Source organism: Takifugu rubripes, chromosome 1, assembly GCF_901000725.2.
Source record: "Takifugu rubripes chromosome 1, fTakRub1.2, whole genome shotgun sequence".
NCBI classification, from domain to species: Eukaryota; Metazoa; Chordata; class Actinopteri; order Tetraodontiformes; family Tetraodontidae; genus Takifugu; species Takifugu rubripes.
In genome coordinates this window covers 14,930,610-14,943,932 of record NC_042285.1, presented here as the reverse complement: position 1 = coordinate 14,943,932, position 13,323 = coordinate 14,930,610, and the positions used below count along the sequence as shown (strand labels likewise).

The 13,323-nt window shown below is 42.4% G+C and overlaps 1 protein-coding gene across 1 annotated transcript; it reads left to right on the top strand.

Moving 5' to 3' along the window:
- Nucleotides 1-322: 322 nt before the first annotated feature.
- sestd1 (SEC14 and spectrin domains 1) lies at nucleotides 323-12,839 on the top strand. The gene is made up of 19 exons (XM_029846824.1): nucleotides 323-592; nucleotides 2,234-2,303; nucleotides 2,391-2,499; nucleotides 2,678-2,768; nucleotides 3,266-3,379; nucleotides 4,420-4,533; nucleotides 4,621-4,715; nucleotides 5,021-5,076; nucleotides 5,599-5,670; nucleotides 5,879-6,030; nucleotides 7,342-7,464; nucleotides 7,683-7,877; nucleotides 8,077-8,191; nucleotides 8,565-8,730; nucleotides 9,736-9,817; nucleotides 9,906-10,028; nucleotides 10,921-11,112; nucleotides 11,187-11,290; nucleotides 11,733-12,839. Exons 2-19 carry the CDS (start codon nucleotides 2,234-2,236, stop codon nucleotides 12,004-12,006), a joined length of 2,247 nt encoding a protein of 748 aa, XP_029702684.1. The 5' UTR covers nucleotides 323-592; the 3' UTR covers nucleotides 12,007-12,839.
- The last annotated feature ends 484 nt before the right edge of the window (nucleotides 12,840-13,323 follow it).

Below are 13,323 nucleotides of genomic sequence, written 5' to 3'. Positions count from 1 at the left end.
TAACTATAGTGTTGATACTGGACAATGATGATCATTTTTGTGGTCAACATTTCAAATTAGAACTCCTTTAGATCGCCCCCTGCAATCTGTGACGTGCAATTGTTTAGCCTTTTAAATACAGTCAACAAAAATATTAGCTCTTTTCTTCTTTCTTCCTCCTCCTTCTTCACATTATTCCAAGTGATCTCCTGAAAACAACTGTGCAGAATACTTTCGATACATAAATGTGTCAATCATGTGGATGTAATTAGTGTGCAGGCTGATTCTTCCATGTTTATCCAGACTTTTATTTGGAAATCTGCATCACCGGAAGTCGATTTTTTTGTCGGTCTTTACTGCGTCTGCGCAGAGCCGCGAGGTCCGCTGCTGCCAGCGTTCACTGTTTGCACTCAAAGAGAAGTGATAACCAGCTGAGATCTCCAGCGTTTTCTGATGGGAATCAGTTTTAACATACATTCGAATAATCAGACTGAGGGGAAAAAAGATTAGGAGGAGGAAGGAAAATAAACCACAAAAGAAGAAACGGAGAGGAGAAGGAGGACACAAGGAGGGTAGAATCGGTACATTAGAATGCTGCAGATTTGACTCAAAGGTAAGCAAATTCACCCGATCAATATTTAAAGCTGATTGGTGATGAGTTGGGTTAGGGTGGTCGGAGCCGCAGCCACCACAGTCTGCACTGGAGATGACTGTGGCCCCGGGCCAAACCGAACCAAGCCCAGACAAACCGAGTTGGTGTCGTCCTTCCTGCAGTTTAGAGGCAGGCAGGCAGGCCGCAAGCAGACTGTGGATCAGGGGCTGAATGCAGAGATGTCTAATGAACAGAACCGAGGGACACAACTGAGGGGAAAGTGGGTTGCATTGAACAAATCACACAAAACACAAAAATGGGGGAAAATAAGTGGGTCACTGGTTACTGGGCCACTGCAGACATTGGAAAAGTCCCAAGTACTACTGTAAAAATATTTACCAAAAAGGTCTGCAATGGCCTTTTTCTTAGCTCAGTATTGCAGTACCATCAACATTTAATATTTTATGTTAAAGTTATCATGCAAGACGCTACTAATGACAATCGATTGCCTCAGATTCAGCCTGACTGTTGTCTGACAGCAAATAAGAGGATGTGTACATGACGCCTGTAATCCAAATCTGCCCTGAACACTACCAGCTGAGGACAGAGTCCCTGGGAATGTCATGCTGCTGTCTGTAATACTCAGGAAGATGGTGGATTTTCACCCACCGTATCTGAGTCATTTTCCGAATTTAAGAACATTAAATGGCTACTTTACGCAATAATCAGAATTGTACACAGCTGGATTGATGTTGAGCAGGTTTGCTCGGGGTTTCCCACTGAACCTCTGGAAGACCAGGTTCCAGATACGTTTGAATACTGAGCATTACTGGCATAATTACTTAACACCATTACAGATCTTACAATTACTATAGAAGTGTGTTGTGATTTAAATGTCAGGTATAATTATTTAAGAGACTTAATAGTTACTAAAATTTGGCCATTCAATTATGTTTTTTTCTTAAAGTGCAGCTTTTATATTGCTGGATTTTGTTGATGAGCAATAGGAATACATTTTTATTCAGATCTTTTTGTGTGTTCTGAGCTACCGTAGAAACATGGTGGGGTGAGATTCTGGCACGCCAGATTAAACATCAATCTACTCGACCAATGAAAACACAAGAATAAGCTTGCTGATGTTAGCATAAATTACTAACATTTCTGTAAACATTAGTCAATTCTAAACTTCATGTTTGTGAAACTGAGATCTGGTATTTTACATTTCGCTGTTTGAAGTCATGTTTATCCGCTGCCAGAAAACTTGGGCTTGTGTTTAAGATGGATTTTGATTTTTACTATTGTTATCAATGCATTTGTACTGATGTCTCAATATTGAGGAGTAAACAGACTGAGATTTTGGGCAGTTTAAATAGAAAATGTAGAACCAGGAACCGCCTGAACCGATGGTCTGGGGTGAGAGGCGTTTTTTTTCTTTGGTCTAAAAAGGTATCAGATGTTTTGGACTGTTGACTGGCATCAGAGCGTTGTTGGGATTTAGAGTGAATATTTAAGATTTTATGTTATTTTTGGACATTTTGAACTATGTGAGGGTTCAGTCATACTATAATTCTAGTGTGGATTGGCAGTGTGAGCGTTACATTAGCTAGTTCCATCTCTGAGACTGACTGCCATTGCTCAGTGGTGCCACGCTGTCCCCAACAGATGTCTATCGTCAGCATGGAAGCAACCGTCATCCTCCCCATCCTCAAGAAGAAACTGGCCTTTCTGTCAGGTGAGAACACAAACTCGGACATATAAGATTTGCCATATCAATTTATTTGTGACCTGATGGGTCCCGTCTCTAATGATACGACTTCAGGGGGGAAGGATCGACGCAGTGGCCTGATCCTGACCATCCCTCTCAGCTCAGATCAGACCAGCTTGGAGGAGCTCAGCACTACTCTCGACTACCTGCTCAGCATTCCCAGGTGAATCTTGGAGTCATGTGATGTTTAAACCACAGTTTTACTGACCCTGGTAAAGTGTCACAGTGATGTGATCCTGCAAAAGCACGTCAGAAAACAGTATTGCTGAGCAGCCCTCCTTTAAAACAGAACATCCGTCACTCTTTCAATCAAACCCTCATTCACCCGCTCTGTCTCGCAGCGAGAAGTGTAAGGCCCGGGGTTTCACTGTCATCGTGGACGGTCGAAAGTCTCAGTGGAACACCGTGAAGACCGTGGTGCTCATGTTGCAGGTATAAATATTTAAAGACTTTTAACAGCAATATAGATGGCTTCATCATGCCAGGTCCAGATGTTATGATTTCTGGGCTGCTGCTCACAAAAGATGGTCGTTTGTGCATCATTTCTGCTGTAACCACTGGTCCTACATTCCCTGCTGTTGGAAACCAACATTACAAAAATATGTTATAACAATAAAGTAGCATCATCATCTAATTTGCTACAAAGTACATCAATCAGCCGACCAATAGAAACACAGCAGGGATGATGGATATATTGTTATTTTTTTTATCTGTTCAAATGAACGCCACTTTGACCAGCTTTCTTTCCACGCAGCAACATAGAATTCATTGTAAATCCCAGTGATGCTGCATATTTAGTTGCTTGCAGCTCACAATTCATTAGAGACCCTTTTAGTGTATAAGCGGAACATTGCAGCCTGTAAGGACCCCTCCTACCTCCTAAACAATGTTTATTAGGCTTTATTCTGACACTGCCGATGCTATTTCAGAACGTGATCCCAGCCGAAGTGTCGCTCGTGTGTGTGGTGAAGCCAGATGAGTTTTGGGATAAGAAGGTCACACACTTCTGCTTCTGGAAGGAGAAAGACAGGCTGGGATTTGAGGTGAGTTGGCGCTCCTTAAGCTGCTACAGGAAAGGCCATTTTTATTTATTTTGGTCTCTGAAGTGGAGGGATACATGAATTGACTAAAAGGTTTTTTCACATTACCATTAGCGTCACAGTCCTTTTTGAGATTACTGTAGCTAGTAAATCAAATAGTCTTGATCTTCTTCCATCCACTGAGTTCTGTTAGTTGTGGTGTTTTCCTGTAGACCTCCTTGTTTTCTGGTTGGCCAAAGATGTGCACAGGACTGATGGAATGATAGTGGTTCTGACCTGGATCGAGCTTCTCTCAGAAAGCTACGTCACCTGTCCGATGTGTCGAGGGCGCCAGTGGCATCGCCGCCCTCCTGAGTTTGTTCTGACTCGTGTTTACAGTTGAGCCGGGATGATCGTTGTCCTTGTTCAATTTGAAATAAATGTATCGGTTGCAGGCTACGGTACCGTCTCTTGGTTATATTTAATGGTTTATAAAACCTCAGGCATTTCAAATCCCTGCGCGTGCAGTGATTTTTACTGCAGTGATACGAATGAGCAGCGTTTATGCTCGTGGAGGTGAGCTCTGTGAGAGCAGATGTCTGCGGGTGTCAGAGGAGGGCGTGCACTTCACAGCTGCTCTGATGTATGACAAACATGTAAAAGTCACACACGTGCGCTTTGCGTCACGTCCAGTTGCTCTAAAAGGAGACGCTCCGGAGACAGCCGGCAGCTGCTGTCTGCCCACATTGCTTTATGAATTCTTTTACTTTGAAAGGATAAACCTTTGCTGAGACACAAACACTGAGGGTTCCTGAGTTGGGAACAGGCTGTGACACAGATGCTGCAGAACTCAGACATTTCAAATGGACAAACCTTGTGATGCATTATTGTCTAATAATTGCTGAACTCATGGATCACATGATCATGGGAGATGTGCTGTGAAGTAGAAACTGTGCTGTTGTTCTCAGCACTGCAACCCACGGCGCTGAATGATTCCCCTCAGCCGCCAGGAAACTATTCTGTATAACTCTAAATTGTTTGTTGTTGCGTGTGTTTCCTGTCAGGTGATCTTGGTTTCAGCCAATAAGCTGACGCGTTACATCGAGCCGTGCCAGCTGACGGATGACTTTGGGGGAAGTTTGGACTACGACCATAGCGACTGGCTCAACAAGCGACTGGTCACTGCTTCATTCATTTTCTACTAAGTTTAAAGTGCATTGCTATGGTAACAGTGTCAGAAATGAATTCACTGCTCACTTTAACAGATTTTTGAGAAGTTCACCAAAGAGTCCACATCGCTGCTGGATGAGCTGTCGGTTATTAATGAAAGTGACAAGAGTACCTCAACAAACAAGGACAAGTATGTACACAGTACAGGTTTATTTACACGTCTTTTTTTTAAAAAAACAAAACAAAACGAAAAGAAACTTTTTTATTATCAATCAGTTGATTTAGTAAACAAGCGACCCCTCATCTACCTACATTAGCAAAAGAGAAGTGAAGAAAATCCTTTTTTAGAAATAAAACACCTCAGACAGAACCTGACCTCCAGGTGGTGGAGATTACACACACACACACGCACACACACACACACACACACACACACACACACACGCACGCACACACACACACACAAATTCAGTATTTTGCTCCTGTCTCCTGCAGATCAGCTGACTCTGTTCTCTTGCCATCCTTTGACCCCGAGACTGTTCTTCAGACTGGTAAATATCATCATATCACTGTAGATGCTCTCAGACTTGCTCACTGTTGCTCTGTGTGAATGTGTCCCTTGTCTGTGACCTATTAACATTCCGTCCCTGCAGCTCAACAGGGAAAACACAAAGAATGACTTTATTTTTGTAAAGCCTAGAAGCCATCTAATGTACACTGTTTATCTTAGAAGGTCTGACCAGTATTAACAAGAGGAGGGATTAGGCCTGACATTAAATGCAACAATTTTGATGTGTTTATTCAAGACATAAAGGTTTCAATCCTGTCTGTCACGGTATTAATATAAACGTAATTTGTTTGCATACAAATACTGAGCCTGAGCACACACCTGTAGACGTGAGTCAGTTCTGAAAGAATGAGAAAAATATTTCTGGCACCAGCTTCTTCCATCTCGCAGTTTTTTTCCAAGGTGTGCGTGGCTGCGCGCAGACACTGGTGCGTCTCTGTTTTTAAAAGCAAAGACCAACCCGAACTATTCCCTAGAACCTCGCATTTGCTTGTCTTCTCTGCAGGTCACGAGCTGCTGTCGGAGCTGCAGCAGCGCCGTTTTAATGGATCCGAGGGTGGAGGAGGGGGAGGAGGAGGCGGGGGGCAGGCAGGTGAGAAGAAGAACCTTGGCATACATTTCCCATCTCACATAGGCTTTAGTTGATTATGGGCTCATCTGCATGGGTTTCTAGTATGAGTGTCTGTGATTATATTAGGTGTAAATTAATCACAAACGTGAGACACGGAGGCAGTGCGGGATCTAAAGCTCCGTGTCCCCTGTCCGCCCCTGACCTTCAGGTCCAGCCTGGTGTCCCATGGAGGAGGAGCTGCTGGCTCAGCCTCAGGTGATAAAGCTGCTCGACTCACTCAGGGAACAATACACGAGGTACCAGGAGCTGTGCAGGCAGCGGAACAAGCGCACGCAACTGGACGAAATCCACACCAAAGTCATGCAGGTCTGTCCACGCTGGGCTTCACATGCACACCCAGAATGTCATTATTATCTGCAGTTTTCATGTAAACGAGAGGTTTACGGAAAACAGATTAAGGAAGAGTAAGTAAATGCATCTAAAGCGTTGTATTATGGGATTATTCCCAATAATCGTTTATTAGTGCACGTGTAAACGCTCTCATTCAGTCCTGTGGGCTTAAGCTGCGTTTCCCTGTAACAATGTTCAGTATTTTAAGATGTGTTTTGGAGTTGTGTTCCCTCTGTGAGGCGTTGGGGATGATGGTGGATAGCTGAGCTACATATGTAGCATGACATTAACCATTCGACCAAAGGAATGTGAAATATTATGGTCTGCAGTCCATTGATTTTTTTATTTTTTTTAGGTCATCTCCCACTAATCTGATTGGCTGGGTAAAACCAGAAAAAAAAAACCTCTTCGTTATTTAAGAATAATTCTTCTTTTTAGTTAGTGTTGGACAACATAAAATAAATCCCAGCCATGTTATTGGCTGATGTATCAGCCATGATTGCAGTTGGTACAGAGACACCAACAAGGTGTCACTATGGTCTTTCTCTTGCTTCCTGCTGCAGTTTCTACCTTCTTGTTCTTAAACACTCCTTTTTTAGAAATTGGTTTCATTGCATATTCTTTTGACCAGCTGACCCCGTGTCAGCGAGCCTCCTCGCGGATTATTAAGTCACTTTGATTCCTGTGGCTGCAGTACGGACTGATTAGGCTCTTCTCTGGGAAAACTTGGGTTTCTATGGTAACTAGACTGAAGGATTTAATATGAAGGATGGCCTATTTCTGGATCTGTGTGTGTGTGTGTGTGTGTTAGCACTTATAGCATCATTGACCTGATAAATAGACTAACTGACCTCATTCAGCACTAGTCCAGCCAGTTGTGAATAATCCCGGATTTCGTCAAATAGGGATGACGTGAGTGCAGTGGAGGTGTTTCAGGAGATTATAGTGTAGAAATGTTTTTGGATAGTTCACTTACGATTTAACAATATTCTCGCTTTAAGCAAGAGAAAAATTTAGTCTTAAATTTATTAAACAAAGGGTTGAGTCATAAATATAGACCCAACTCTCTGAACTGACTTTCAGATCAGAGAAAATGTGGCACATGTATAAATCTGTTTAGAAGAGGTCATGGAAAGATCACCACATCTGCTCCGGCTGCTGCCAGGATTATTTCATGTTACATAATTTAGATGAATGTCCATCCAATCAGCGAAGCGTTGGAGAAAAATGACGTACCCCAACAGGAGTTCTGAAAGTCCACTTTCTGTCCTTTACACTGTGTCTCAGGTGGTCACGTGGCTTCAGGGTCCAGGTTCAGAACTATTGAAGACCCAGCAGGAGATTGGAGACTCGATGCGAGCGGCTCAGGCTCTGCAGCAGAAACACGAGGAGATTGAGAGCCAACACAGTGTAATGCAACACACACACAAAGGGCATGAAGTTAATAATTATAAAAGCCAACATGATCGTTTAAAACCATGTGCCACTGCTACTCTCATACTCCAAGTGCCGTGGAAAATGCACACAATTTGGTTCTGCAGACTTTTGCCACCGACTCTTTAAGTTGTTTCCAAAAATACTCCCCTGTTTCTGTCAGTGCTTTTAAATCAGGCTGACTGTGTCTACAGGAGTGGTTCGCTGTGTACGTGGAGTTGAACCAGCAAATTGCCACCTTGCTCAGTATCGGGGAGGAGGAGGATGTGGCGGAGCTGAAGGCGCTGCAGCAGCAGCTGAGTGACGTCTGTTACCGACAGGCCACCCAGCTGGAGGGCCGACAGAACGTCCTGCAGGCGGCGCAGGGCTTCCACAGCACCTCCCAAGAGGTTCGACACTGGTGCCTTCTGTCAAAACTGTATTCAGTGTGGTCAACCATACACGGTTTATAATGAGATAAGAGGGGTTTGCCCCTAATAAGGAGCTTTTTTGTGCAGTTAGGTCCAAGAGTATTTGCGCAATGACACAGGTTCATATGCAGTTGTGTTGGAATAATGAAGGGGCAACGCCCTCTCTCCCTCCCTCCAGTTGTCCCAGCAGTTGGACAGTCTACTGGGCATGCTCTGCGCTGACGTGGCTCCGGCGGACGGAGCCTCGATACAGCAGAACCTTAAACTGCTGGAGGAGAAGCTGCAGAGTGTCGGTGTGTGCTCCTTCTGTTGATTTTTGCTGTAAACATCTTCTTTTTATAGATGCTAGAAATGAAACCTTTCCGAATTCTTCTCTGTCATCCAGGCCTTGTGCAGGCTGCCAGGATAAAACACATTTATGCCATATTCCGCTTGGATTTAGAATTTAATTACTTCCTGTTTGCCTTGATTAGAGGGCAATAAGATATATTTTCACATCCTCCAGCATCATCACAGCAGCGTCTGAGGTTGTGACTGTTTGTCTGGCCAGAGTCTAATCTTATCTCTGTCATACAGTTGTAAACCGTCACTCCCGGAAATCAGATATTGAGAAATAAACTGAGGTTTGTGATCTGGACACAGTCGGCCTGTCTTTCCTCCGTGCAGAGGCGGGTCTGGCTTCTCTGCGGCAGAAAGGAACGATGGTGATGGAGCTGATGTGTAACCAGCCGTCCTGGCCTCTGGAGGAAGCCGGGAGTCCGGCTGAAGAGCAGCAGAACAATGTTCAGCACATCCAGGCCGTGATGGAAGAGATGCAGCTGCGTAAGCAGAGGTAACCCACTTGTCTTTTGAACATGGAGTGAGGTTCTTTTCACAATTTGTGAAAGAGGTTCCCCGGTGGTGCAGTCCAACTCCATGTGTACTGACACAGTTCCCATCAAAAATAGTCTTCCCACAGATTCTCTGTGGAGCAGAATGTTGACCCATTTCTGGGAAACAAATTTCTAAAGATGAAGTTTCAAAAGTTCTGTTTTATTTTAATCTGTCAATTAGATTTTCATATTTTATTGATAAAACGACTTTTGTTCTGCTTTTCATGGTTTGGTTCATCCTACTTTTCCTGTAATGGCAGAAGGAGCCACAAAAGCACTCCTGACCAGGCAAAAATGAACAACATAATATCACAGAATACTGCTGAAATAGATGAGCAGTCCAGGAAAAAATTCACTTGACGGAGCAGACTGAAAAAAATATTATTGGTCCAGAAGGACTTAATCCTCCCGACACCTGGGCCAAATTCACCTCTTCTAGATTTTTACCAAAAAGAGGAAAGCAAAAAAGTAAGAAAGAGGTTACAGGAATGAATGTTTTCAATTTATTTCAAGTTAATTATGGCCATTTGGGATTTTCTCTGTGACTCAAATCATGTTTTGTTTTTCCGAAGGTCGAGGAAGAAAATCCTCCCTCTCCTGGAATGTCAGTGACTCCAGTTATGCTGCATCTAAAAAGAATAGTTTCAAAGCAATTAGACAAACTTTTGATTTTCAAGATGATTCGGGAACTAAGAATAGTTTTAATTATGAAACTAAGTAATTATTAGATTAGATTCAACTTTATTGTTATTGCACATGTACAGGTACATAGCAACAAAATTCAGTTTAGCATCTAATTAGAAGTGCAAAAACGCAGCAAGTTCAGATATATTAGATTAATTAAAGCTGAGTATTTTTCATAGTTTAACGTATTAGCCTGTAGGGGGCAGTGTCGGGCTTCTATCCAGCCTCTTAACACTCTCTGTTTTGTGTGTGTGTTTGTGTGTGTTTGTGTGTGATTACAGATGTGAGGACATGGTGGATGTTAGGAGACTGAAGATGCTGCAGATGGTTCAGTTGTTTAAATGTGAAGAAGATTCGTTACAGGTACTGAAACATGATGACATAAAAACTACTGATAAAAAACAATTCCTGTAATGTGTGTGTGTGCGTGTGTGTGTGTGTGTGTGTGTAGGCAGTACAGTGGCTCGGGGAGCTGTTGGACGCCCTGCTGAAGACTCACATCAGATTGGGTGATGATGCTCAGGAGACCAGGAACATGCTGGACAAACATAGAAAGTTTGTGGAAGTTGCCCAGGTGAATTCTACTGTCCAATATAAATTTTTAAAAAAAAGAATGGTTAAAACAAACAACAGTATCAGGAGCAATTTCAGGAATATGTTCTTACGTAGAGGAAGGTTTAGACTGTAGGGACTTAGAATTAAACCACTATCTGCTGTTTATGTGAAAGAAAACAAATGCTGAACATTTTTTTTTATAAATACTACCTTTTATTTTGACTTGGTGTAGCTGTCCATTAAGTATTTAGATGCTACATTTGCTCTTCTGTTTATTTAATTTAGCATATTTTGGCTTCTAACAGATACATACATTTTAACTGCCAGTTAATTATTCTAGCTCTCCAAACTTGCCGTTTAAGTGTGATTAAGCACTTCACCTTTTAATTTCAAACTTGCATTTGTACATAGTCATTCCTACATGAAAGCATCACACCTGCTTTTGTATATGTGCAGGTGTTTCTTGGTTGTTCGGCCAGACATGGTCCAGACTGGCCTAAAACGATCAGAATACAGTTGTGTCGTTTCCTCATTCCACCACCAGGGGTCGCTGTGGATCCATAGAATTGATCTTTGAAGCTTCAACATGTCTGTTGTACCAATAGAAACAAAGCTTGAAAGACTTGACCTCTATTTACTGGTATTAGTTGGTGTGTAAAATACTACTATATAGGTTTCTGATTGCTACCCTGTTGCAAAGGATGGCTTTTGCACAGTGTGTCAGACTTGCATTGGTGAAGAATTGGTGAAGAACTGACATGCTCATCGTGATCACCATGTTTTTGGCAAAATGAAAGCAAATTTATTGACGTTACAATTCCATGCATATTTCCATGCGAAAGATTTAGATACATATTTTGAGGGAAGCACTGACAAGCGGATACTAATGAAATCTCTCTCTGGCTCTTCAGAGCACCTATGATTACGGCCGCCAGCTGCTGCAAGCAACAGTGGTCCTCTGTCAGTCTCTGCGCTGTACAACACGATCATCTGGGGACACTCTTCCGCGCCTCAACCGAGTCTGGAAACAGTTTAGCGTCAGTTCCGAGGAGAGACAGCAGCGACTGGAACTAGCTCTGGAGTTCCACACCGCCGCTGAAAATGTGAGAGTACTCTCTTGTACCATGATTAGTTCCACCCCCTCTTTGTCTCTACTGCAGTTTTATTGCTGTTTCAGGTGTTACAACAGGAATGTGTAGACATGGAGAGCCTGGATGATCTTGACTCTTCAGGGAAAACGCTGCTGGACAGACTGACCATGCCTGTTATCTTTCCTGATGGGTATGTAAGAATCCTTGTGCAGTAGCAGCTTTATTCTTTATTTTTATACCCCATTGACGTACTAAATATTAGCGTTATGTTTTTAGTGTCCTAGTGTCTATTATAGCAAAATGTAAACCCCCCCCCCCCCGGATTTTTTAAACGAAAATTTGGCATTTGTGCCAGAATGTCGGCCTGTCATGTTTGTAGTTTCTAGGTTCAAGGCCCAGAAGGGTTAAAAACTTTGATGGAGAACTTTTCTAGTGAAGGCTTTTTGCAGTTCTGATGCTAAGCGAGTAACCATACAGTTATTAACCATAAAGTATTATATGTTCCTGAACTAGTGACTTGTTTTACAGCTTCATGTCCTCAGCTGACAGGCGTGTTGGCAAGCCGTTTGTCCTCACATTGTGACATACACGTAGGCAAGCACACATAATGAGAAGCTTTGATGTGGTTTCAGGAGTGAACAGTACTTTGGGAGTCCCACTGAAGCGGCATCAGCTGCTGAGGTTATCAGAGAGCGCCTCCTGTTGGTTGAAGAGCGACGCCTACAGCTGCAAGAAATAGGCCTTCGTCACGAGGAAGAGGCGCCAAACAGGCAGGAGGCCTGGTTAGATATGATTGGAGAAGATCTGAGAGAGAAGGAGGAGCAAGAAGAAGTGGAAGAGGACGAGGAGGAAGAGGAGGAGGGGCAAGAGGACGAAGACCTGACGAGGGCTACGCAGGATCGCTAGTGGACTGATGACACTAAACCGAGCAGCCTTAACAAAGCTTGTAACAGAAGGGCTGCAAACTGAATTCAGCGGCAACTTCCTATTTAATTAACAGCGTTTGCAATCCGCTTCACCCTTTTACCCTTCAGACACTAGATGTGATTTCTAAAAAAACTGTTAGTTTTATAACCCCATATCCAGTGGAATGATTCCCTCTACTAACTTTTTCTACCATCAAGTCATTCAGCGGATTTCTTTTCAAATGGTGGAAGAACGATGTAATAAACTGGAAATATGTAATAGAATTATAAATAGAGGAGTTGAATAAAAATACACAGCCTTCCCAGCACGTGTGCGGGATTGTTGGACGTGACCACCAGGATTTGTGCCTGATACTGTCTAAAAAGGGAGAGAACAGGCTGCTTTAGGACAGGCTCACTGAGACGCCACACCAATCAGGTCAATTTATTGAACGAGTACCAAATAAAAGGGGCACAAAGCCAGAAGAAAAGTAAATATTAGCTTTAAAATTGACCACTTTGAAAGGATACACCAGAGAACTAGTCCAGTGGTTGTTTTTAACCAGGTTAGTAAACTCATCTATGATGCTTCTTGTCTTTGCTCTCACAAATGTCTCATCTTTGGTAGAAATCAAGGTTTGAGTGACAACAAACCCAAAAGGATTGCGATTATTTATTTCAGATAAGCTTTGGATGTAATTGATTGGTGCTTTGAGCGATAATTGCTGTAAATCTTACTGCTAAATGATGCTCAGCACATTCTCCCGTCCTTCCAATGACTCCAGTATACAGTGGCATCACTATGACAACCTCTCAATAAAATTTCTAAATTGCTCTCTTCTGTGGGGTGTTTTTTCTTTCTTTCTTTGAAAACACAAATTATTTACTTAAAATATATTTTTCCAGCTGTGGATCTGAAAGGAAAACAACCAGTGACTATCAATAACCATTATAAGAGGCTACATTCAGAGGACAATGAGTGCGTCTTTTCTTATCAAAAACACTTGGTATTGACAGTTTTAAAATAAAGGACTGATTTTCAGAGCCTTAGCTTTATCTTCATAAGTGGATAAATGGATTTCCAAAACTTAAGTCAGGTTCTCATACACATCTTTAAAAATTAGGGGATGAGAGCATTTACTGTCAACATACTGGAAAACACTCCTGAGCAAGCAAGATTGGGAAGACTCTATAAGATATAGTTATCTTACTAGTTCACTTTTTTCTGTTTGTTTTGAAACCTCAAATCAAATCATATGTAATATTTGTGACAATAATTTTCTTTTGAAACAGCAGCAAAATGACTTTCTCCTGTATT

Bases quoted from the DNA above. Each gene is read 5' to 3' on its own strand.
- sestd1 (XM_029846824.1), top strand. From the start codon at position 2,234: ATGTCTATCGTCAGCATGGAAGCAACCGTCATCCTCCCCATCCTCAAG. The intron at 4,716-5,020 runs GTATGTACACAG...TGTCTCCTGCAG, and splicing joins ACCTCAACAAACAAGGACAA to ATCAGCTGACTCTGTTCTCT. The intron at 11,113-11,186 runs GTGAGAGTACTC...TTGCTGTTTCAG, and splicing joins TCCACACCGCCGCTGAAAAT to GTGTTACAACAGGAATGTGT.